The sequence below is a fragment of the Sceloporus undulatus genome, chromosome 4 (genome assembly GCF_019175285.1).
Source record: "Sceloporus undulatus isolate JIND9_A2432 ecotype Alabama chromosome 4, SceUnd_v1.1, whole genome shotgun sequence".
Lineage (NCBI taxonomy): Eukaryota > Metazoa > Chordata > Lepidosauria > Squamata > Phrynosomatidae > Sceloporus > Sceloporus undulatus.
In genome coordinates this window covers 223,743,954-223,771,210 of record NC_056525.1, presented here as the reverse complement: position 1 = coordinate 223,771,210, position 27,257 = coordinate 223,743,954, and the positions used below count along the sequence as shown (strand labels likewise).

The 27,257-nt window shown below is 38.1% G+C and overlaps 1 protein-coding gene across 6 annotated transcripts in view; it reads right to left on the bottom strand.

Annotated features, from left to right (window-relative positions):
* RIMS2 (regulating synaptic membrane exocytosis 2) overlaps positions 1–27,257 on the bottom strand; it is a 464,483-nt gene that overhangs the window by 213,257 nt on the left and 223,969 nt on the right. For 5 of the 6 annotated variants that reach the window (XM_042462971.1, XM_042462968.1, XM_042462972.1 and 2 more), the window contains 6 exons: positions 16,632–16,696; positions 14,730–14,849; positions 12,898–12,997; positions 10,214–10,337; positions 7,548–7,594; positions 5,981–6,093 (listed from right to left, as the gene is read on the bottom strand). In XM_042462971.1, the coding sequence (XP_042318905.1) occupies positions 5,981–6,093; positions 7,548–7,594; positions 10,214–10,337; positions 12,898–12,997; positions 14,730–14,849; positions 16,632–16,696 (569 nt within the window). Of the gene's footprint in view, positions 1–5,980; positions 6,094–7,547; positions 7,595–10,213; positions 10,338–12,897; positions 12,998–14,729; positions 14,850–16,308; positions 16,518–16,631; positions 16,697–27,257 lie in introns of all 6 variants that reach the window. The other variant, XM_042462970.1, reaches the window with a different exon arrangement.

Sequence of the window (27,257 nt, the reverse complement as noted above, 5' to 3'; positions counted from 1 at the left end):
CTGACATCTTAGCAATTACCAATGGTAAAGTGAAAATCTATATGTAATACAAACCTATCTGCCTTGGCACAAAATGTTTATGGGGCAATTCATAAGATCACAATACAAAATTACAGTTGTGCAAAATGTAATCATATAGGATCTCAAGTTTTGAAATCCTTAAAAATCAAATTTCTGCAAACAGGTTAATTATCTTAGACTATTTTCATATACAAGACTGGATATCAGCCACAAATCCAATGAAAAGAAAATGACCTGTTAGTGGAAAATATAGCTGAGAGTAACATAGGGGCTGAGCAGATGGGCCAGGATAGCATAGGCCAAGCTATGCTATCCTGGCCCGGGTCCCAACCCAGGTCAATTCCTGGGCTAGCTCTGGCATGGGCAGGTAGACCCACTACAGCTGTGTATCCCTTACCTTCTTCTGCCATTGCCACTAGTAAGAAGATCCCTATCACCATGTCTAATGTGGAAACAGGGCACCTGGCTGCACCCACATGACCATTCACTCATTTCCATGTCAGCAGAGGAAAGTAAGGGGTGCACAGGGTGATCCAGTCTGCTGGTTGTTGCCACGGAGTTTCCTAGAAACTCCATAGCAAACAGGTGGTCATTTTTACCCATGATAAGGACCCTTTGTGCCAAGATTGGACTGTGACAACCAGATCCGCAGCTGGTCTGCCCAGTCCCAGCTGAAGGGTATTTGCCTGCATCTTCTGAATAGGGCAATGTGAAGCCAGGAGGAACACAGGCCTCTGAGCTCAGATGGACAGTCCCCTAATCATAGGAAAACAGGTTAGTGTTTCATGCCTTATCCGCTGACCACAGAGTGGATAACAGTCATTTCGTTCAGAGGGAAAATGTAGAGTTTCGTTGTAATAATATGCACATGTTGAGCAGGCATTGAGAGGGAAATCAAAAAAGGAACAAGTATTAGTCTTGAAGCAATACTAGGACTCTTCACATTCCTAAACAAGGTTCCCAGGTTAAATGTAAACATTACTTCCTCAGCCATTTTCTTTCCCTCTACTTGACCATGAAAATGGATTTCTAATTGCACTGTTACATACAGATTTGACTGAACGTATATTCTAAATATTTTTGACATAGTTGCCTTGGTACAATTAGTCATTTGTCAAAGTCGCAAGGAAGAATTATTTTGTATTTAGCGTATTTGAGTGAGCCAATCTATCAACAAATCAGGTCTTGTGAAGATGGCCAAAAAATAATTGTTGGCAGATAACACTAAGGAGAACCAAAACAAAATGACATGACCAAACAGATTCTACAATAAATTTTGAAACGAAAGGGAAGTAAATAACTGCATAAATAAGTTTTGGACAAAACTAACTCTAGCTCTTATCAGAACCTCATTTTAATTTTTAATTGTGTTTGGGTGACATGATGAACTAGGGAATATGAGAGCCATGACTTCATGGTTGCAAGCCATGAGCATGCAATCTATGCTGTTAAATCACTTTCACTTGCAACATCAGCTGCTAAAAAGAGCACGGAAGTTTGCTCAGTATGGTTTATTTGGCTTGTTCAAACAGGTGCTTCTATTCTCATTTAGTTTTGTCTCAACATACCAGATTTTAAAAATCTGTGATTTCAGTTTTCTCTGACTTGTTGGGAAAGACATAAACCCAAGAGAAAACTGTTTCCCTGATACACAAAAGAAGCTTCATGGTTTGAATGGCCACTGATTTAAGCCGTGTATAAATAATACACTGCTCATAAATGATATGAGTTCCCTGGCTTATAGTGAGGTCCAACCAGAGTATGACTTCAATGATAGACAAAGATCTCTGATTAGAATGATCTAACACATTTGAATCACTAGTATACATTTTTTCCTGCATTTTGAAGTGACATTGGTATCTTTTAACACTGGAGATTATTTACGTATTCTATTTCACTATTAAAGGTTACTTCTTTATTCATGTATTGTTTTCCCCTATATCCTGCAAAGATTCATTGTGGAGAGAACATTTTTCAAACCAAACAATAAAATTAAAGTGCTTAAATCTAAGTAACTAACAAAAATAATATAACCCTCTCAAATCATATCAACATCACATCACAGATTAATCCTGATTCTGTGCATTAGTCTTAAAAGTTCCTTAGAAGAAATTCCATACTTATGGGAAAGCCTTTGCAGTACTTTCTCTGCACATAGGAATGATATGGAATTAGTGCAGCCTTAGAAGATTATGAAGAGTAGAATTGTATGAAAAGTTATGAATTATATGAATATGAATTCAACAGAATACTTTTCAATAGACATTACTCAAATGAATGACAGAGCTGTATTGTCAGAGTATTGACAGCAATCTAGTCCAAATATTCTGCAAAATTTCCCCACACTTATTATGTGTTGAGCATTAAAGACCACTGTAGGAGACAAAATTATATTCCCAATATATGAGCTGGAATCCTGTTGGTTACTCTCAAATAGAATAGACTCATTGAATCAATGCTGAATGGTGAGTCTATACATAGATTAATCCCACTGATTGACAAGATCTTCTCTAGTTTGGAGTAACAAGAGGATTTGGGCCATGGACTCCACAACATCTTTTAGCAAAGATTCATGTAAGTAGTGTAATTGCAAGTTATTTGCAATCAATGGAAACTATTAAAAAATTACCCTCCACCTTCTCACACTTCATTTTCATAGCCACAGCAGAAAACAGGTTTCCACCTAATTCGGCACAAGGTTCATTTTACTGTGTGATCAGCTCCAGTCACGTATCAAGAAGAAATTAAGTTACACAGGACTTGAATACAAGAAGGAAATTTGTTACACACACTGTGTAAACTGCTAGTAAATTAAGAGTCTACAAGTGAGAAGTACTTGGTGATGGAATACTTGATACAAAACTAAGAGCATTTTTCACAAAAACATAATAGCTAGAAAAAACAAAGCTGGGCAGAAGATGAGTAATGCTGCACAGCAGTCAAAATATACATTACTACAGAATATCTCTGCTATCCAAAAGTTCAAGTTCCACATGTATAAGCTAGGATCACTACCAACAGGAGAATGTGACATTATTTCACTCAACAAACCGAATTAATTAATTCACTTAACACAAGTAACATCACATGTACTTCATATCAAATATCCCTCACTGTTATCAGTCTCTATTTACCCCCAAAAGCAAAAAAGCAACCTTCTAAAATACACATATTCTACATATCCCTAAAGCTACACAAACAAACAGATACATTTATGGGTATACTTGATCTATGTACATTTTGGAGAACTTAAACCGCAACCTCCTTCCCAACAATTTCTAATCTAATGCAAATCTCTTTCACTTCATGGTTATTTATACAGTGGGTCTTTGGCATCCACTGGGGATTTGGATCCAGGATTCTCTGTGAATACCAAAATCTGTACATGTTCAAGTCCCATTAAATACAGTGGGGTAGTAAAATAGTGTTCCTTATATAAAATGACAAAATGAAAGTCCGTGGATATAGAATCAATGGATACAGAGGGCCAACTATATAGAATATGTCCCCAGTGGATTTGTGCATTGTTGCTGTGCATCTTCAAGTCATTTCTGACTTATCATGACCCTAAGGTGAACCTATAATGGAGTTTTCTTGGCAAGACGTGTTTAGAGGAGGTTTGCCATTGCCTTCTCCTGAAGCTGAGAGCGTGTGAGTTGCCCAAGGTCACCCAGTGGATTCTATGGTCAAACTGGGAATCAAACCCTGGTCTCCAGATTTATAGTCCAGCAGTCAAACCATTATGCTACACTGTCGAAGTAATAACTTTCCTGCATAAAGTGTAATTTAAGAACAATGTTAAAATCTATTTGTTTGTTTTTTGTTGGAGGAACAAATCACTGGGAACAACTTCCTCAACTTGAGGGAGCAACTATAATGTTTCATAGTTTGCCTCGCTGTTATTATGGAGATGAGGGATTGGAAATGCAAAATAAATTTTATTTTCCCCTATATTTTACTTTTTTTCATAATACAGACACATTTTGCATTTAGTTTTTACACTGGTCACCCTGAAAAATAAACTCTTTTGCTAGTAAAACCTACTCAAGAACATTGCCAATTACAAACCTCAGATATGCAAGAAAAATAAAGTTGTTCAAAGAGCACAAAATGATTTTGCTATGTATATAGCCTAAATACCCAAAAGGCACCAGATGCCATCTGATCTTGGCAAGATCAGACCTGATTAGCACTTGGATTGGGGACCACAAACGAATACTACGTACTGGAGGCTATCTTTCAGAGGAAAGAAATGGGAAACCATCTATAAATATTCTTTGCCCAAGAAAATTTAATGAAACGGCACATAAGACAGTCAAGGCACATTTATTTATTTATTTATTTATTTATTTATTTATTTTCTGAATTTCTCCCCAGGTGGCATCCAAGGTGCCTCAAACCAAGATCAGCTAAAAACCTTGCAATGAAATTAAAACACAGTTTAAATTCACCACATTTAAGCTATTAAAATATAAAATCAATCAAAAGTGGGAGGAATAGAGCAGACACTTCATAAAAGGCTCCATGCAAATAATTATTCATTAAAAGCCCATTTGAACAAAAAGGTATTTGCTTGCCAATGAAAGGAAAGCATAGAGGGGTACAGACTAGCCTCCCATGGAAGGGAATTCCACAGGATGGGAGTAGCCACTAAGAAGGTCCTCCTTCATGTCCTTACCTGACTGCCCTTTGATGTTGGCAGGACTGAGAGAACGCCCTCTCTGGAGGAACTGAAGTCTCTGGCAGATTCATTTAAGGAGATATTGTCTTTCAGATGGACATGTGTGTCTATGAGTGTGCTATTCGTTATGTGCCTTCTAGTCACTTCCAACTTAAGGAAGGCAAATACTACTGACAAATGAATGTGTGCCAATCAGAACAAGACTGAACTCTCACTAGAAAAAAAGATGACTAAGATGACAAACAGGCCATTGTACTTTGGACATATCATGAGAGGACATGACCCACTGGAAAAAATTATAATGGAAGTAGAAAGTGGAAGTAAAATGGAAGACAGTAGGAAAAGAGAGAGACAATAGGTAGATTGCTTCAATCAAGGAAACTGTGGCCCTGTGTTTGCAAGAACTGATTAGGGAAGTTGATTCTCTTGGGGGTCTTTTATTCATAGGAACACCATATGCTGAAGATGACTTGACAGCAGGTAGCAATGACAACAGCAACAAAAACAATATGGCACACCTATCATGGGGTATTCTTGGCAAGATTTATTCAGAGGAAGTTTGCCATTGCCCTCCTCTGAAGCTGAGAGAATGTCACTTGATAAAATGGGTTTCCATGGCTGAGTAGGGATTCAGATCCTGGCCTCCAGAGTCCTAGTCCAACATTTAGACAACTACACCATGCTTGCTCCTCTATGTGAATGCATACATCTATAATTGTGGATTGGTTCTACTGCACAATTATAGTGAAGACAAATAGAATTACTATGATAAAGCTCCTACTAAGATCCCCAGAAAAGCAAAAAGATATACTGTACATGAATTTTCCAGTAATCATTCAAGAAAGGGTGTTGCAGGCCTGGACCTGAAACATTTCTGTTCTCTGGAATGGATTTTATATTAACATTCTATGGCCTAAATCCTATTGTTAGTTCTGATTGGAGTAGCTACAACAACTGTTGAAAGGAATTCTAGACAATGAGTGGTATTCTGCATTGTCCTTGAGTCTTTTTACTAGAATCTATCATGTATAGCTGTTCTCAATGGTTCACAATGAGATATAATGGAATATAATATAAATATAGAATATAATTCCAAGAATTTAAAATTTACATGTAATTTCCCCCAGTCCACAATAAATAATATTTCAGTGCTAAGAGTTGGGTGAAAAGAAAATTAGTGACAACAACAATTCTAGTAGATCTTTACCTAGCATGTTTCACTGAAAGTATTATATTACAAATAACAAAATTAATAAAACTCAACAAATGTTTACATACTGAAAGTTGTCCAGATAAGAACTGTGGAACATCCCTCAACAGGCCAGGACTCATGGGAGAAGTGACTGAAATAGAAGGCCGGTCCATCTTTTGAGATTCAAATGAGCTAGAACCTGGAAGAACAATTAATTTTATTGCATTAGAACCATCATTTATACCATTTATATTCTGAGAATGTAAGCACTAGGGCAAGGAGTATCTTAAGTAAGAGCTGAAAGAATTGTGGGTGAACATTAACACTTATATAGAACTTTGAAAATAAAGATGAATTATATAAAGAGAATATAGAACAACTAATGGGCACAATGCAGCCAAAACTAAGCATTTGTAAGTCCCGATACATAAATTATATACATTAAAACTATTATTACATAGAAGTGCTTAACTTTGGCTGGATTATGCCCACAATGTCATCAAAAGGGAGGGAATACATCCCTGTCAATTCTGACTAATTAATCTGGTACCTCATAATATGTGCTTTATACATGATATTCGAGACTGATTAAAGAATCAAGCATCTCTACCTAAGTAATTTTATGGGGACTTGATAGTATTTATATTCACCTAGAGGACTGCAGTTCAATACTTTCATTAATGTTTATTTAGAATGTTACAGTACAAGTATTTGTCTTTGGGTGTTTGGGTCTAGCAAAATCAAGGCTTCTTAAAATCTTTGTTTAAAGACCCAGAGGAAGGTAATGGCAAACTCTTCCCAAGGAAACCCTACAATAGGTTCACCACAAGTCTGAGCTGACTTGAAAGAACATAATAAAAAAAGAAAGAAAGATACAATAGGGTTGGGTTTTTTTGTACTATATTGTAAATGTTGAAGCATTTGATCTAAAATTATATAATTAATGTGTATGTGATCCCACAAGCATACTTGGAAGGTTTAAAAATTATATAAAACCAGTCAGAAAAGATGGCAATATCCCAGTCTTTCACTGTTGTGCTGATGAAATTCCTGACCATCATCTCTTTAAATGTTATTCTGGTATTACGATGGGTGTTCCCCATTCTCAACATGTACAGGAAAATATCATTATAATAACAGGTCAAATTTTAAATCACTTTAACTGCAATCCTATAAACACATACCTTTGAGTAAGCCTCAATTAACTAAACGGAGCTTACTTCTGAGCAGACCTGCATAGGATTGCACCATTTAAGAATAGTTGTGTGATGCATATATCTCTAAAATATAAACATTCTAACATTATCAAATGCATTTTATTTAATACAGCTACAATGTTCAACATGAACAAAAAACAGGAAATTAAAAAGCCCAAATTAATGTCAATCCTATTTTTACTCACTATGTCGCCTTTTCTCTTTTTAATACAGAATTTTATAGTACGAATTTATTTTATTTAAAACTTCAGTCTTAACATTGTATTTCATGACTTCTGGTAGTTTATTATTAAACAAAGATTGAAAAGATAGATAAGTTACAAAGACCAGACATATCTATAGAGACACAAAGAGCCAATATAAATATCTTTTCCATTTCCAGCATAGTTCAAGTGCATAACATTACATCTATCTCACTCAGAGAAAGGAAACTTACTGGACTCCAACTGCCCATGTGTACTATCAGGTATTCTGGGAATATCCCTGCAATGACGAAGAACAAAGCATACTTATACTTTTTATATAGTACAGAATACGTTAGCACATGACAATGTGAAATTTAAAAAAATATATCACATAGCAAAATACCTACACCACGGGAAGATTAATTAACTGAAAATTAATTAAAGATTAGGCTATATCCAGCTTCAAGCAAGTGGATTCTACTCACACTGAAGGATGTAGGCCCTATACAGACTGGCGCTTTGGGCCGGCATGGGGGCGGAGTTGGGGCATACCATCCTCACAATGAATGCCCTGACTCTCCCCCCAGGGTGCCGTGATGCCACACATCATTCCATGGCACACGGCGTCAATGCATTCTTCCAGGGCTGCATCCATACCACACAGAGCCAAAGGAGTGCTGGAAAGGCCAGATCAGAGCCACCGCGTGAAGTTGCCGCAGCCCCAATCTGGCTAGGAAAGGGACGGCTGGAGGCCACCCCTTTGGGGCTGTATGTACAGCCCCTTACTCTTCTACTCCCCCACCTCACTATATACCACTCACAATCTGCCTCAGAAACTCCTCAGCCCAGATAAGCAGAAATGAGGATACACAGAAACAGGGGGACAAAGGTGGGAACAGAAATCAAGCTCTGTTTGTTTCACTGCAAGACAGAGACCAGTCAACACAGCCCAGTAGCTCCATTGAAAGAATGCATCTGAGTGTCCAAGATGCGATAGTGTAGCATAAAACCAACAAAATTTAAAGAACAATATGATCAGTTGGAAGTATCTTATGGGTGTGAATAACTGCTGAACAACACTGCAACCATAGTTTTTTGTGGGTTTTTGGGGTTATGTGGCCATGTTCTAGAAGAGTTTCTTCCTGACGTTTTGCCAGCATCTGTGCCAGCAGCCACAGATGCTGGCGAAATGTCAGGAAGAAACTCTTCTAGAACATGGCCACATAGCACAAAAAACCCACAAAAAACTATGGATGCCAGCCATGGAAGCTTTCGACTTAACACTGCAACCTCTGCCCATCCAGGTTTCACAAATGGTTTGCTAACATCTTATGATTCACCAGATTTTGACATCCAGACATGAAACAGACCAAACAAACTAGGACACTGAACTATGATTTAGATTGCATCTGCACTTCAGAAATAATTAAACTTGACAAGGCTTTAACTGCCATAGCTCAATGCTATGGATTTTGGGGATTTATAGTTTTTTGATATATTTAGCCTTCTATGTTGAGACTGCTGCTGCCACAACAAACTACAAATCTCATGGCAGTTAAAGCGGTGAAAAACTGCATTATTTCAGCAGTACAGATGCAGCCCTAATCTCAATTTGTAATGGAGAATTGTGGTTATTTTTCAACTGAAAATGGAAGCATTTTATTTCCTCCTCTCCTGAGTGAAATGGGGGAGACCATTAGCCCAAAAGGTTGGTGTAGTTTTTCTACCAGCAAACTAAGGGTATAGTGTTTCTGTAAAGGTCTGAGTAAAACAAATGGTTGCTTGTCTTATTTCTTATATTTGATGGATACAGACCATATTTTTCCTCCATAGATCAACTTTTAAACAATAATTCTCTATAGATCTCTATGGGGCTTTCTAGACGGCCTTTTGGGACGTCCGGAGGACGTCCCATTTTAAAAAAGGGGCGTCTCTTTTAGACGCCCCTGGGCCTCGTACGGACTCCGTCCGTACAAGATGGCGCCGGCCTTTCTACATGGCCGGCGCCATCTTTACGTATCGGACGCACAGCGTCCAGACGCGTCGCGCCGCTGCTGACGTAGCGAGCGCGCCCCTGGCGCCTCGCTACGTCGCAAACGCAACGCAAAAAGAAGCTCCATTTTGGAGCTTCTTTTTTCGGTCCGCGCGGGAGTCGGGCCGTTTGAAGGCTCCGGCTCCCCCGCGGACCTTCTGGCGGCGGCGCCAGACCGCTGCAAAGCGGCGGTCTGTACCCCGCCTATGTGTCTTTGTTATACATAGGCTCCTAGCAAAATGAAAAACCAACTTTAAAAGGCATCATAGGAGACTTCTTACTTTCTTTTTTGAAAAAGCTGTTTCCTGTACTGAAAATGGTGTAGTTGGGTATATATTCTGCCCAAAATTTTTATGTGTTTGTTTTGTTTTTGTTTTGCATAAAAAACAGGATTTTTTGTGGAGGAAACAGAATTTTCTGTGCAGAAAATATTTCTGAAATGTTTTTATCTGCCAAAAAGTGCTATTTTCTGCAAAAAAAATGACAATTTTGTGCAGAAGTTCCCAACAACAGCCCTTAATACAGAGAAAACAGCACATGTTGTCGAGAACATAACATTTTTGCAAATATTTTTGTGTTCTTTCCCACAACATGTGGATTTTACAGAGAATAAATCCTGAACTGCAAAGATTCTTTTCAGTCAAATATTCTTCTCATTTCTTCACATGAAAAACACATATTTTAACTGTTGTTTTTTTAACTTTCCATATAAAATAGATTTCAGTAAATATTGCAGTAATCAAATGCAATGATACAGAATGAAGGAGGCAAGCTGAGGTTAAAGATGATATGTGGCTGTGAAATACAAAAAGCAGTTTAGAGACTTCTTAAAAATTCAGAATAATTTCTAAACAATTAAAAAATGGAATGACTAATACAACTCACCCAATTGGCCTTGAAACTACAAGTTCCACTTGTGGCTCTGGTTTGGATTCTAGGATGATGTTGTATACTTCTTCAAATGTGGCTCCTTGCAAAAGCCTGCCATTCCATTCTAACACTTCATCACCTGAAATTTTAGACAAAATATTCTGTTTAGAAAGAGAATGTTGTGATCCGTGTTTCCTGAACAACTTAAACTTATTTGTAAATTGTATTTGTTTGGCCTCTTTTAAATCTAGATATTTTTACCTTACATGCTAGCTCCAGACTTAAACAAGAATACAAAAGAACACAAAAATACATTTCTATCCAAACAGGAGAACATTTCATTTTATAAAAATATGGTGAACAGAATTATCTCACCAATTTAAACTCAGTCACAACAGAACAAATGCTATATTATTTTCCTTTATATTATTAAGTTTTTCTCATATTCTACAGAACAACCAAAATGAATCCAAAGGCATAAATGAACAGGTCACCTATAATGATAATAGTCAATAACAGAGCACTGACTTCAGCAGTTTTCATTTTAAACTGTGATTGAAAGACTTCATTGGATAAAAGTAGCCTAATGAAGTCCATCAAGCTCAGAATACAGTTTAAAGGAGATGTACTTTAGGTTGAGAGTAGGAAACAATGGTTGAGTCTCAAACAAAGCAAAAATGTAACTGTGGCGCGTTACAGACCGCCCAAAACGGGCGGTCTCGCGCTGCTGCCGATTGCAGCACAGAGGAGCCCCAGCATCCAAACCACGCGGCTCCTCCCCGCTGCAAATAAGAAGCGCCAAAATGGCACTTCTCTTTGCGGCACAGTATGGAACGGGCACCACCATTTTGTATGGACTCGGTCCGTATTAGGGTTAGGGGCGTCCGGAAGGGACACCCCTTTCTAACCCTAGTACGGACCCAGTCCGTACTTTATGCCCGTCTGTAATTGGCCTATGTTTCCAATTTTAAAAAAACAGGAGCATAAACAGCAATGTTAACATTCCCAATGAGATATATTATCTGAACAATGCAATACAACTGATCTTAAGGACATGATGTACAAAAAAGACTGTTTTATTGGAACTTTCTTAAATGAACTTAGATCAAAATTCAAAATGTATTCCACTCTACACAGCCATTTGCTTGGGGTGCTGTTGCTTTTTTATTGTTGTTGACTGCTAATTGTTGTTAACTGTTGTAATTCTGTTGGGGGGGGTGTTGGGGCTCGTGTTGTTTTAACTGTTTTATCTTTTATTGTTCACCGCTGTGATCCTTGGAATAGCAGTATATAAATAAATAAATTATTATTATTATTATTATTATTATATCTATGGCCCAAAACAGATGGGCAAATGGGGGCAGCTTCCATATGTTCTGAAAGGGTGTGGCATTTACACAGCACATGCCCCAGAGCACCCAGAAGATGACCTGAGGTTGTGCTGGGGGCTGCCTAACATGGCCCAAAGCTGGATCCAAAAAGAGCGCTCTTTTTCCGCTCCTTGCTGCAGTCCATTTGGGACTGCGGCACAAGGCACATGCCACGGCACCAGGGCAATTGGGCTGGGAGAGGCTTCTGGATGCCCATCTGTTTTGCCCCTATCTCACTCAAAATGACTCCGCACAGAATGAGAGGTCTATTTAGATTTTAAAAAGGGAAAAAGACACAAGACCTCTTAGTATATTATCTTTACTATTCCTGTTTCTGGGAAGAGTAATCTAAAACAGATTTCTTTTGATGACGGTGTAATGTTGTGCAACATACACAAAACACTACTTTTTAATACACCAAACAAAATGTTAAGCCCAAGGAGATTTAAGATGTTCAAGATAGGACAGTTTTCCATTGGCTAATTTGCACAGGACAATCTAACTCTTCACTCTACTCAATTCTACCTTAAAGAAACATAGTGATTTTTAATAATAATACGTGTAAGAATAAGAATTGTATTAGACTTGCAGATTTCTTTTCTTTTAAGAATATAATTAATGTTTCTGATATAGCAGAAGTGTTTGGGGCACTCAGAATAGTTGCCCATATATAGACATCAAAAAGATATAAAATTATGAATATTTACACAGTGCACTTAAGTGTAACTGATCAATACACTACAGTGGACCCTTGTTTGGTTCCAAGATCCCCCATGTATAACAAAATCCATGTATGCTCATGTCCCATTAAATATATTGAGATAGCAAAATGGTGTCCCTTATAAAAAATGGAAAAATCAAGGTTTGATATTTGAAATTTATTCTTTTTTTGAATATTTTCAAACCATGGATGTTGAATCTGTGTATAAAAAAATCCATGTATAAGAAGGTCCAGCTGTATAATATTGAGAATGGCAACAATTCTTGGTCTGGCTCTAACATTTAATCCACAATTGGCCGATTTCTTTCTTTTAAAGAATATATTTGATTTGCACTGAACTATTGGGGATGGGGAGAAGTTTTATTCATGGAAAACAGTAGAACAGAACTCATATAAATTAGCATAGGAAAAAATAATATGTCCTTCAACGGCTTACAAAATTGTATAGTGGATAATCCTTCCTCCTCCAGGAAAATATTACATTTGCTTTTTATCTCACAATGTAGTAATGCAGTAGTAAACCACTGCCCAAATTAAAACAGTGTACCAAATTAAAAATCAGAATGGATCTTTCCCCTAAGGAGTTCAACAATATATTACTCTCCTACCTGGCCTAAGATGTCCCACTGTATCAGCTAAACTTCCTTTTTTCACTTTGGTGATAAATGCACATAGCCGACCTGTTTCAGTCATTTTCCCTCCAACAACCTGTTTGAAAATAAGACAGGGGAAAGCACAAACATTAAGATTTCTTACTCAGTTATGATTATCTAGCCAAACAACATAAGTAGAAGAAACAGAAAACATCCAATGTTTCAGAAGTAAAACAGACAGTCTCCAGTCGTATAAAAAAGTTTTATTTCTCAAAGGATTCCAATGCATTTCAGCCATGAAATATTTGTGTAGTCTTCTGCTGGAGAAGGCAATTTGAAAATTCAGGGATTTTTTTTAAACGAGTATCCAAAGCTTAAGTTTATGCAGTCCATCTAAAGAATTATATTTGTAACTGGAAATGCTAGCACTTCATTATTTATATCCTATGTGCCTAATTAATTGCACAGCGAACAAAAAACATTGGTTACTATATGGCCAAGAATGCAGTGAATGAATAAACAAATGAATAAATAAATAAATAAAAATCCAATAAACTACTCTCTGTAGAGAAGATCTATGAGTGTTTTGTAGTAGTTTGATTGTTTGACTGACCAGCATTCCAATTCCAGCTCAGCCATGAAACCCAATGGGTGACTGTGAGCAAGTTACAAATTGTGATGCTCACGTTCTTTTAGATACAATGACATAGTAAAATGGTGCCCTTTATATAAAATGGCAAAATCAAGGTTTGCTCTTTGGATATGAGTATGTATGTGTGTGAGAGAGAGAATTTTTTCAAGCCATAGATGGTTTAATCCATGGATGTAGAATCCACAGAAGGTCAACTGTCTGTTTTATTTTAATACAGTGGTACCTCGGGATACGAAATACCCAGGTTACGAAATTTTCGGGATACGAAAAAATCCCATAGGAAAACATTGTTCCGGGTTACGAATGTTTTTTCGGGTTACGAAAAAACTTTTGGTGCTTTTTTCGGCTTTTTCGCACGGAATCGCGGCTTTTCCCCATTAGCGCCTATGGCAATTCGGCTTACGAAGGCTTTTCGGGTTACGAACGGTGCCACGGAACGAATTAATTTCGTAACTCGAGGCACCACTGTAATTTAATTGTACTGTTTTTATTTTAGGTGGGTGGGTTTGTGGGATATTGTGTTTTATTGTATTTTAATGCTCTTTTAATGTTGTTAGCTGCCTTGATCTAATTGGAGAGGAGGGGTAAAATAAAATTTATTATTATTATTAATTATTATTATTATTATTATTATTATTTGTACTGCAATTTCAGACCTTGCCCGGAATACTGTGTCCATTTCTGGGGACCACAGTTCAAGAAGGAAATTGTCAAATTGGAACACATCCAAAGGAGGGTGACCAGAATGGTAAAGTTCTGGAAACCAAACCTAATGATGAAAAGCTTAGGGGGTTGGCTATATTTAGCCTGGAGAAGAAAAGACTGAGAGGTGACATCTTTAAATATCTGAAGAAATTGGCTTGTTTTCTGCTGCTCCAGAGATTAGAACACAAACTGATGTAGTTAAATTACTAGAAAAAAAGAACTTACCTAACATTAGGAAAGCCTTCCTCATGGTAAGAGTTGTTGGACACTGGAATACACTGCCTTAGAATGTTATAATCTTATTTGGAGACCTTTAAAAAGAGAGTGGGTGGCTATCTCTTTGGAGCACTTTTTAATCGTGTATTCCTGCATACCAGGGGGTTGAACTAGATGCATCTTGTGGTCCATTCCAATTCTGTGATTCTATGAAACTATGTTTCTTGAATCTAAACTGCATCTTGTAACTACTAGAAAAAACATGACTACTAACCTTCAATCCAAGCATTGCACCAGAATCTCTAGGCACACTTCCATCTTTTAGTCGTTTGTTTAACAATATCCGACCTATTAAACGATCTCCATCTTTGGATGGCTGCCAGGTTACAGGATGCTATAATATTATAGTTAAAAGAAAAAAATAAGTCAAATTCAGTTCCTGGGGGGAAACACCTGAGCATAAACTTTATTTGCAGTTATCAGTTTGAAGCATGGTGAAACAGCTATGATTACACTATTGGCTTTAGGTTAGCCAGTCACTCCTCTTATTTTCCTAAATGACAATTCCAGATTTATCTGCATAGCAGCTGTTCCATAAAAATGAGTTCATCAATTCTGATGTATTTTTTAAAAGTATATGATTATTTGTACACAGAGAACATCACACTGAACAGAGACAAGAGAAATGTGAGACATTACACAGTAATTATCGTGCTAAAAAGAGGTTGAGTTAAAGCTAAACATAACTCAGATGTGATCTCAAGTACTCCAAAACTGTAATATTACATTATTTTATTAAGAACCTGAATCTATATATTCTAATTTGGAAGCAATCTCATCAATTTTAACAGAACCTGCTTCCAACTAGAGGTACCAAAATTCATAGCAATGATCAATTAGACTAAGATCCTTTTAAAGAGAGATAATACGTGGTAATTTCACAGTCCACATGACTATATGTGAATAGTTAACCCATTATAGTAGCACTGTGGTAAACAAACACAAACACTGATATATATCATTGTTGACATAGTACTATATCAGTGTTTGTGTTTATTTACCAGAGTGCTGCTATAAGAATGACATATATATCATTGTTAGTTTATGACACATTCATTGTGTCGCAATTTAAAACCTATTTAAATCATCTTTGGTTTTGTGTAATCATAGCACTTTTTCACATCTGTGGAACGATTTCTAGCCCTCGTGCATGCAAAATTAGCATGCATAAAATTTATCATTCATTATACCTTAACACCACTGATATGATTTATCACAAACCTCAAACAGAAAGCAACCCCCCCCCCAAAAAAACAAAACAAACCCAAACCCAAATCACAAAGCAGATGACAAAGACAAATATTACCCCATAAAGCACAAAAATGACACACCAACAAAATGAATGAACAAACATGACAATGACAATGAAAGGGAAAAAAGAAAAACAACTTTTCTGTGCAAATAGATGCAATTTTCTTCCTGGGAACTTTTTTCCTCAACCTGGGAATTAAACTATTAATTTAATTTCAACCCCAGGGACATGATAGCAGTAATCAAACACTCCAATCCAGGAAAAATGTTATTGTTCAATCACTTTATGGTTGAAAGTGACATCACCAATACTATTGTGTGACCACAAAAGTGATATCCCCTTTTAATGCCTAAATAATGTTTTCTATTTGTGCTTCCAAAAGTGAAACCAGTAGAGCAATCCAATGGTTGTGGTTTTGTTTTTCTTTTCTGCACCTTAAGAAATGTTAAACTTTCTTTTTTTTTATCTGTTTTAATGAGTGACAGAGAGCAAACAAAGACCAAATGAGCAGATTAAAATGCAGGCACCACAAAGCCAGTACCTTTTCACTATGGCTATGCTCCTCATTTAGAGTCGTGCTACTACACGTGTCTACCCCAGAGTCTTTAATCTGAGGTTCAGACCATTCCAAGTCCTCTTCCAAAGAGTGGCCACCAAAATACACCATTTTCTTTTGTCTTTCAGATAAGGTGTTAAAGTCCGACAAAACTCCCTGCTCACTAGTTTTTCTTTTTCCCCTTTGACTGTCCCCTACAGGTGTAGGATAAAAAGGATACAAAAAAGAAAACATGCAAAGATGTAAATAAAACAAAGGAAATGTGAAATGGTAAAGGAAACTGAATGGTAAGGCTCCACATGTCTCACCAAAGACATAGGGGATGCCTCACTGCTATGCCAAGACGTATGGTCCCAGTTGTAATCCATGTCTCCTGTGAGAATCAGACAGACAAGATAGTGCAGTAAAGGAAAGGTGAAAGAAAGGACAGACAAAGATATAATAGACTTTGCAATTTTTAAAATCATCCTGTCTTTTAAGATTTTAAGTAACTACCTTATTTTCTAGAAAATAGCAGAAATTCCAAAAGGATGATTACATGCGAGGTACTAAAGCCAGTGTGTGGGTGCCTATAAGTACTTGTTCTTTGGGGTAATTGGCATCACTTTATGAAGAAAGAGGCATGAAAATATATTTAAAACATGACCTGGTAAAACTTGTGGCTGAGATCCTAAAACACTTGGAGTATTCTATTAATTTCAACAATGCTGATATTGAGATGAACATCTCAGGAGGCTTAGCTGTGTTTTTAGATCAATACACTGAAAATAAGCTCTGCTAAAATCATCAGGACACAGAAAGTGGAAAGAAGCAGGCTGTTGCCTAAAGTACATTTGGCAATCAATCAGGTGGCACGATACTTTAGTTTTACTGCTAGCTTAAAAACTAATGCGGCAACTATAGCAACCCCTCTGCAATGTATATCATTTTTCTTAACAATGATATAAAAATGAGGTTGTCTTGTTAAAAAGAAATTTTAACAAGTTCAAACAAAATATTGTTCAAGCAAAATACAGTCTGCCCTCCCCATACGCGGGGGATCCATTCTGGGACCCCCCCTCCCCCCGCATATGGGGAAAAGAGCGTATGCTCAAGCCCCATAGGAAATAATGGGGTGCGTGATTGTGGCAGTGCACAGGGCATGAGGCTCGAGTACGCACCTCATTATTTCTGCCTGGACATGCCTTCCATGTGAGCTCAAAGCTGTGGAAGGCAAGCTCGCCTATAAGGAGGACCGACTGTATTTTTCTCTTAATAGCAATAATAATAATTGTAAGAATAATACATGTAAAACTATAATCAGGGGTTTAGAAATCTGCATGGATATATTTGCACCACATGTAATATGCCTTTTTAACACCTAGTAACTTTACAGAGATATGAATGTATCAGTAGTGATACATCAAAAAACCTGAATTTTGGTTGAAACAACCTGAAAATAAGACGTTTCTGCTTATGTATTAATTTAAATATATTAATTAAATAGCAACAGTGATGAGATGGAAAGTTCAAGGTTCATGGGTGGCATCCTGTTTACTCAATATAATCCCTCTCACCTCCCACTATTCAATAGAGTGACCTTCAAGGAAGGAGACTCCACTACACTCCGAGGAAGTGAATCTATTGAATGGGTGAATTATTTTCAGGCAGACGTCTAAACCCCTGAACTAAAGCAATACATCTAAACAGTGTAATGCTATATCCCACTATACTGCTTTAGTTTTTCAAAATGAAGACATACCTGTGAAAAAATGAGAGACTGTTAAGAAAAGGTACAAAATAATTCTAGAATTAAACTTTGTTAGTGCAAACATCCATTTACATTTAGGAACTGCCAAACAGCATTTAATGTAAATTATCTTTCAAAACTATGTATAAAATATGTAGTTCTATAAAGAATATTAAGAAAAGATTGCACCAACTGAAATACAGAAACATCTCATTTACCTCCTCCTTTTCAATCCTGGAAGCTTTGAACATATACAAGGATTTCTAAGTAAGTGATGTAGGGAATAAAATAAGAAGGAACATGGGAACTATTTAGGAAATCTGCCACTTCTAGAATCAGAGAATCAGAGAATCATAGAGTTGGAAGAGACCACAAGGGCCCTCCAGTCCAACCCCCTGCCATACAGGAACTCACAATCAAAGCATACCCGACAGATGGCCATCCAGCGTCTGCTTAAAGACCTTCAAGGAAGGAGACTCCACCACATTCCAAGGGAGTGTGTTCCATTGTTGAACAGCCCTTACTGTCAGAAAGTAAGGACTGTTCGACAGTGGAACACACTTCCCCGGAGTGTAGTGGAGTATCCTTCCTTGAAGGTCTTTAAGCAGAGGCTGGATGGCCATCTGTCGAGTATACTTTGATTAAGAGTTCTACACTAACACCATATATCCTTGCAAGTTTCAGGTCATTTCTCTCTGCAAGAGATCACATTTTTTGCAGTGTTCAATATGCGGTGTCGTACTATTGGGATGATTTATCCATTCAGTAACACAAACAGGACTGGTAACAAATTTTCGCAGTATTCAATATCAAGTCTTCCCTGCAGGTATCTCAATTTCAGGTATCTCATCTATTCTCATTCCTTTTCCCTAGCCAAATTTGCTGGGGTGGTGGTGTTTGACTGTTTTTGCTTCTGCCCGATGAGACTTGTTTTGAATTTGTTTAATTTCCAAAGGATGGATTTATTTATTTATTTATTTATTTATTACATTTGCAGATTTTGCAATTTCCCTATGCTGGTTAACAGCTTGCTTATTTTCATGCCCTTTCAATTACAGTGGGCCCTTGTTATCCAGTGGGGTTTGGTTCCAGGGCCCTTTGTGGATCACAAAATCCGTGGATGCTTAAGTTCCATTAAATTCAGTGGCATAGTACAATGGTATCCCCTATATAAAATGGAAAATCAAAGTTTGCTATTTGGAATGTATATGTTTTTGGAATATTTTCAAGCCATGGATGCTGGAATCCATGGATAAAAAAATCTGTGGATAAGGACTGACTGTATATATGTAATTATCCACTTTCAAAGAAAAGAGTTCACTTTTAGTCTATAAGGTAGTACTAATAACATCACATCCACCATGCCCTCTAGTATCTCAGGGATGCATACAGGCTTGAGCTAAACAATTCCTGGTCCCATCCAAAAATCTTCAAGGGTAAATAAATGAAATTTCTGGAAATTTTGAAGCCATGGGGAAAGTACATTTAATTTTTTCCCTTCTCTTCTCTTTTTTATTTGAAAAAAATAGGAATTTTCAGATTACTTTTTTCCTTACTGAAGAAAATTCTCTAAGAAGAAATAATCAAAACAACTGTGCAGCACCTCCTGACTACAAGCATAAAGAGCCTTCCATCAAGAAATCAGCTAACTGTAATGGCATGTGAGTTTCACAACATGTTGGCATAAACACAAGCAAAATGCATGTGTTTGTTGCAGTATCATGTGTTCTTTGTGTGCATTAAAATCACATTCCATGACATAATCTTTTGGATTCCACCACGAGAAATTTTCTGGATATACCTCTGTATTGACTTTCCCACATCTTTCATTAGTTATTACTGGATATACCACTACCATATATAATGTATCACAAGTTATAACTTTAGGACAGGGTTGTTGCTTCAAGATAATATAATCTATTTTTCGGTGTTTGTTTTTGCTGAGTAAGGCAGAGCTTTAAATCCTGTGAGGTTTGTAGGATTTTAGAAATGAGAGAGTCTCATTTCCCCAGCTGATCCATCACTTCTACTTTAGTTACCTATAACACTAATTCCTTTCTAATTCTGACCTGAATACATTTCTTTCCTCTAACATTAGCCAACAAGGACAGCCAGAAAACAAAGCCACAATCCAACACAGATTTAATTATGTTAAACTATGCTCTGCATTTGGGTCATTATGCAGACCAAACACTGTACAACACTCTTCAAACAAACAGCAAGGGATTCTTAAAGATACTGTTTCTGTACTATTTAAGTGGGGAAAAAAAGAGTTATTTATCTCTCATCTAATGAATTTAATTTGCTGGAGGATAGAATCTGAGTAACCATTAGAAAAAACTTCACACTGGTAAGAGTAATTCAGCGATGGAACCACATAACCTGGAGATGAGAGTGTGGTCCCCCATTGGACATCTTAAAGCTGAGTCAGGACAGCTTTGTTTTGTTTTGTTTTATTTGTCCTATTTTATTTATATCCCACCTTTCTCCCAATATGAGACCCAAGAAAGCTCACATCACAGACTAAAACAAATTACATCTGAAACTGAAACATAACAGTAGAAACAACTAAACAAAATACCTTATGAAACTAGCACTATCATAAAGCATTATAGAAGCATTTAAAACATAACAATGAGGATAAAAGCGTCAAACCCCATTCAGAATCTTTCTTCTGCAATCAGTTAATAGCCAGAAGTCTGTCTAAATAAAAAGTTTTTTTGACTACCAGTGAAAGGGGAGCTGGGGACAGACAATCTAGCCGTCTAGATGGTTGTGGTCTAACAGTCTAGGTTGTTTCCCTGTAGAAAAACAGGTGGACATTCTGTTAAACAAACTTCTGTTTCATTAACAGAGGTTAATGAACACAACTCATAGGATCCTCTCCAATAAGTAAGGATATAACTAGCACAACCTAACAGCCTTGTAAGTGAACAGTACAAAAAAAGGTTCCTTAAAAAGTAAATACACCATCCTTCAGGTTGCCTGTTAACTTATGGAGACCACATGATTTCATAGAGCTTTTTGAGGCAGGAATCTCCCCCCTAGCCCCCCCCTGCATTCTGCATTCACCAACCATACATAAACATGTGTGTGTGTGTGTGTGTGTGTGTGTGTGGTCTGCTCTTTAAATTTTTAAAATAATAATGAAATGCTACATTTTGTGTGTGATCAGAAATTGTGTTTAGAATATATATAGGCTAGAATCCAGTTAGTGTGTATGCATGTGTAATTTACCCAATGGAAGTGGGTGGTCATTTTTGGCTCACACAGAGCAGCCATGCTCAATTCAAGGTTAGAGAAGTGGAGATGCTGTGTCATTGTGCACTGATGTGAATTGTGCATCGATGAACATGTTCATTTGACTTTGCATTCACCATTCCCATAGTGCCTGAGGTTAGTTGCATAACGTTACCATTTAACACAAGGGATGTAGCTACATTGCAGAATTAAAGCAGTTTGATACCTCTTTAACAATCATGACAGAATCCTGGGATTTGTAGTTTGGTGAAGCACCAGAGTTCTCAGACAGATCAGGCTAAATACTTCACCAAACTATAGATCCCAGGATTCCACAGGATGGAGCCACAGCCATTAAAGTGGTTTCAAACTGCTACACCCAAGGACTGTGAGTAATTCTGCATGTGTTGGCCACCCTCTAGGTATGGAGTATGTACAAATCTGATATCCACACATCAATATTCTGTGCTCCCCCACATTATGTTTTTACAACAGTGTTAAAGAACAATAACAAAAAGTGATAAAAGTAAGGTAAAGAAACTTGCTAAGAAAAACCCATGATAGGTTGGCCTTAGGCTCGCCATAAGTTGAAAATGACTTAAAGGCACACAACAACAAACAACAAACCCATATTAACATTGCTTTGACTACATAATTAAAACATTAATTCTAAACTATACTCAGTCAGTGAACACTAGAGTAACATACTCAGAAAGTCTTACAGAGACACTTGCTTACACAGAAGCATTTTGCCAGTACAGAGGCATCAGTATCTGGAATCAATTTCCATCTGTAACTTAATAGGCTGTTCATTCATTATGATTGAAGATCAGGTAGGTGCTTATTGATCAAATCATGTTTACCACTCTCCCCCTTTTTCAATAAGGCTCAGCAATTTTTGCAACCAAAACCAGAGGATAATTGATCTAAAAACTTGGCTTCCAGCACAAGGTAACTGACTAACAAATCAAATAGCTTCAGGGTTGATTCATGAAATAAACAATGATATTCTTTTTAAAAATCAGTATGAACTTAAAATATATTTTCTAAGTCACATACAGAGTCACACAAAATTTTGAATACAAAATATTTTAATTTTGAATGTGCTTTAGTTATTGCTATAGCTGTTGAAAGGGCTTTATAGGGCCAAATACTTATAAATATTTAATTGTACTTCTTGAAGCCAAACTCTCTCACACACACACATGGCTCAAGGTGGAGTGCAGCACATTAAAATACAAAACACAACTAAAAACACATACACCCACAGTTAAAATACAATACTATAAAACCATTAAAATACACTCATTAGGGCACATATACAAATTACAAAGTCATGATTTAAAATTGACTGGCAGGTCTGCCGGTAGAGGTATGTCTTTAATGCTATTTTAAATGCAATCAGCATTTTAAGCTGCCATATCTCTTCCAGCAAGTCATTCCACAGTCTGGGGGCAGCAGATGAAAAGGTTCTCTGGGAAACCATTGCTAGTCTAGTCCTGGCCAGTTGGAGCAAACATTTCCCAGAGGAACATAGTGGATTGTTCAGGAGACGGTGATCCTGTAGGTAATCTAGACCCAAACTATACAGAGCTTTAAAGGTAATAACCAACACTTTGTAATTTGCCTGGAAACTAATTGGCAGCCAGTGAAGTAATTTTAAGATGGATGTAAAGTGATCATTCCTGTTGCTGTTGTGAGCTTTCAAGTCATTTCTGACTTATGGCAACCCTAAAGCGAATCTATCATGGGGTTTTCTTGGCAAGTTTCTTCAGAGGGGGGCTTGCCATTGCCATCCTGTGAGGCTGCAAGAGTGTGACTTGCCCACGGTCACCCAGTGAGTCTCCATGGCTGAGCCAGGATTCAAACCCTGGTCTCTCAGTGTCCTAATCCAACACTCAAACCATTACACCACACTGGCCCTCATCACTTCTGGATGTGCCCATAACCAGTCTGGCTGTCATATTCTGAACCAGTTGAAGTTTCCAGACTTGGTAAAAAGGTAGCCCTATGTATAGCGCATTGCAGAAGTCCGGCCTTGAGGTTACCAGCACATGCAGTACCATCTTTAGGTCCTCTGATTCTAAGGAGTGCAGTCTACACAGGACTAGTTCACTGTAAGCAATCACTTTGTTCAGTACCATTGCACATCTTTGCTTGGCCTACTTTTCCAAACAGCATTAACAGTAGCTTTCTTAACTAATTTGCACATATAATTTGCACAGGTTGTGATCAACCTACAAGATTCAAAAACTGATTTATGTATGGTATAATTGACAAAAACTGAGAACAAAAAACACTTTTGTTTGCTGGTCAAATACTATGTAAGTATCAAGCATTATTTGTGGCTGGAATCATGCTCAAATCTGTGTGCATACTCAGACAATCAAGATAGTGGTGACACACTTGTGTGTCAGAAAGCAAGTTGTTCTAAACACATGGGGGGCTGTTTCAAAGTGGTGAAATGATAATAGGGAGCCATAAAAAAATTATTTCCTCAAAAATGCATTTCATTTGTTGTCCACATAGCCTCTGATTTCAGAGCCTGGCTGACAATAAAAGTAGATACTACAAGGTTTCTTCTGAAAAACATAAAATATTCTTCAAACAAATCTCCACTCACACATCCTTTACAAGGGATGGGATCAATGGTAGATCTCAACTAACAGAATGATTAAATCTGGGATGGGGAAATGGTCACTTTCCACTGTAGCCTTCTATGTGTTCCACAAATTGCTCTGGCGTGGTAAGAAATATTCTGGAACCAGTTTAGAGGCGGCACATGGGATTGCATGGTGAAAGGACTGGGGAGAGACCACCAATGCGAGTGTCAAGACAACATTGGATTTAGTTCCACATGTTTAGCACCAACCTGTCTGCAAACAATGATCTTTTGCCAAATTGACTCTAACCACACTTCAGAACTGCATGACCCTGTTCCTTTATTACTTGACTCTGCTTATTCCTAGGTAAGGTCAGCACTAAGGCAACCAAACAAACTATATGTGTTTGTCTCAAGTTTTTAATATACAGTTGGCCCTCCATTTTTGGGGAGGATCCGTTCTCACACACACACACGAAAACAAAGGCTCAAACCCCATAGCCTTGAATGGAGTGTGCCCCTGGGCGTGCACACCATTGCAAACAGCAGAGGTTGCCCCTCCACGCATATTTAAGGGTGCGGATCCCAGATTCATGCATTAGGAGGGGCGACAGTATACTTTTCAATATACCTACAATATCATTCAATAAGATAAATAGGGGAATGTTTAAACTGAATGTACATTTCTCATTGGACCTCACTTGATCTAAAATCTGACGGTTCTTCTCCAGTAAAACAAATGGAACTCAAGAGAATTCCCATATGATGTGGAACTGCTACACATCTGTGTACCATATGTATCCATTCTCTTCCTTATAATGTATGACAGCAATATTTACTAACCATACTATAAGCCAATTATGGGCATGGCTTCCTGTAGTTAGTACAGTATACTATATACACCAATCATACATAATATTTTTTAAAGGAATTTGTTTCTCACTACTTCCGTCTCTCTCTCTGTGTGTGTGCTTATGCACTATTTGAGTAAAGTATAAAGATGATCTAAAAAAGGAAGAAATGCTCCAGTATATATGAATTCACACAATAGGTGAGTATGTACTGTATATACTCGTGTATAAATCTAGACATTTTAGTCAAAAAATTGACCCCAAAAAACTGGGTTGACTTATCCATAAAGGAGCTACTCTCTTTCTCCGAGTAGAGTGGCAAAAAGAAGAGAGCTTAGACCATACCAGGAGTACTTAAACGAAGCACCAACCCTTTCTATTCTGTCCACCATGGCTCCACTTCTGACCTTTTTTGAATGCCTAGACTGGAAAACCACAAACAGTTATGCCTGCCAGAACTTTGTAAATTTTATGGCATTGTTTTCCTTAGCTTCATCCTTTATATCCTTTGTTATGTGCCTCTAAGGATCCTTTATATCCTTTGTTACGTCCTTTGACTTCTCCACGGGTTAGATCAAAATCCATAATTTTGGTACCAAAACCTGCTCTCAACTTATACATGAGTTCGACTTATAATTGAGTATACAGTGGATCATTGTTATACGCTGGGGTTTGGTTCCAAGATCCCCCGTGTATAACAAAATCTGTGTATGTTCAAGTCCCATTAAATATAATGATATAGCAAAATGGTGTCCCTTATAAAAAAATGGAAAATCAAGGTTTGATATTTGAAATTTATATTTTTTGGAACATTTTCAACCGTGGATGCTTGAATCTGTGTATAAAAAATCAGCGTATAAGAAGGGCCAACTGTATACGGTATGTCTTAGATTCTCTGTGCCAAGTATGCAAAAACCATCCAAGGCAACATCAGTTTAGAAGTAGTACACCTTGCAGCTTAGAAAATAGGACAGAGACGATTAAAATAGTAAATTCTGAACTTGCCTAAGGCTTAGTATACCATGCCTACTGACATTTAATGGCTCCAAGCACTTTAGAGACTGTCTTTTTAAAAACTGGAAATAAAAATGGAAGTGATTTTCAAAACTTTCTGTTTTGAATAGAATGGTGTTGGGGGGGTATTTATTTATTTTGCAGTGGCGATGCACCCTCAGGACTTCTGGGGGGGGGGTTAGTGCACCCCTCCTAATCTCCCACAATTAGCCACCCCGGTATAAACAGTAGGCATTAAAGGAAAAGTATTCTCTCTCTTTGGAATCTTTAAACACTTTGCTGTAGAGAAACCTCTGGTCTTCCAGATGCTGTTGAATTGCAACTCTCATTAACTCCAGCTAGTCTGACCAAGGGTGTGGGAAGAAGGGGAGCTGCAATACAACACTGTCTGGAGAACACTAGCTCCTCACTCCTGAATCTAACAACACTGCAGACAAATCATTTGAAAGTTTTGAGCAGTGGATAAATCTCTTCATCCTGCAATATTTTCACTCTTAAAAACAGCTAAAAATACAAGTTTAAATGAAATAAATTTAGTACGAAATATAATATCTGTGAGTGATCCGTTCTGAAACCCACCCACCCCCACACAAATACCAAAATCCGTGGATGCACAAGTCTCATTGTCCCTAATGGCAGCGCAGCCATGTGGTTGCGCCACCATTAGGGACAAATACACTGAAGTCGTCCCTCCCTCCTTCTCCCTTCTTCTCTCTCCCCCCTCCCTCGCCTTTCGAAACTTCTGCCCCAGGCTTAGCTTTTGGGGGGGGGGGTCGGAGGGGGAGGCGGGAGCGCCATCGCCCGGGGGGGGCCAGGGCCAGGGCTTGGGGCTTGGGGCCCCCCCCCCCCAGGCTCTGAGACAAAAGCCCTGACTCTGGCTCCCTCCAGCCGATGGGGCTCCAGCATCCACTTTCGAACTTCCCCCAAAACCAAACCTTGGGCAGAAACCTTGAGGAGGGAGGGAGGGAGGACTTCAATGCAGCTGTCCACAATGACAGCACAACTGTGTGCATGCACTACCATTGAGGACAACAGAGGCTTGCCATCTGCTGATGCTCAAATTGATGGATGACAAGTCCATGGATACCAAGGTCCCACTGTCCTAAATTTAAGTCACTCAGAGGCTGTGCAGACACCCCTAAGGAGTGGCCTGTAGCCACCACCAGGTGCACCAGATCAGGGCTGCAGAAACTGCATGCCGCAGCCCTGATCTGGAAGAAGACAAGCCCTCCCTTCATCCACCATCTTGAGGGGGAGAGAGGCAGGCTAACTCCAACAGGCCAGCCTGGAAGAAGAAGAGCCCTCCCTCCAGTCCATCTGCCTTGGTCCAGGCCTCAGAGGGAGAGAATAACTGCTGGACCTGATTCCCTCCCCCCTCCCCTTCTCCTTTTGTGTCGTGTCTTTTAGATTGTAAGCCTGAGGGCAGGGAACTGTCTATTATCCCCTCTGTTGTAAACTGCTCGGATTCCCAGTGATTGGGCAGTATATAAATAAATCC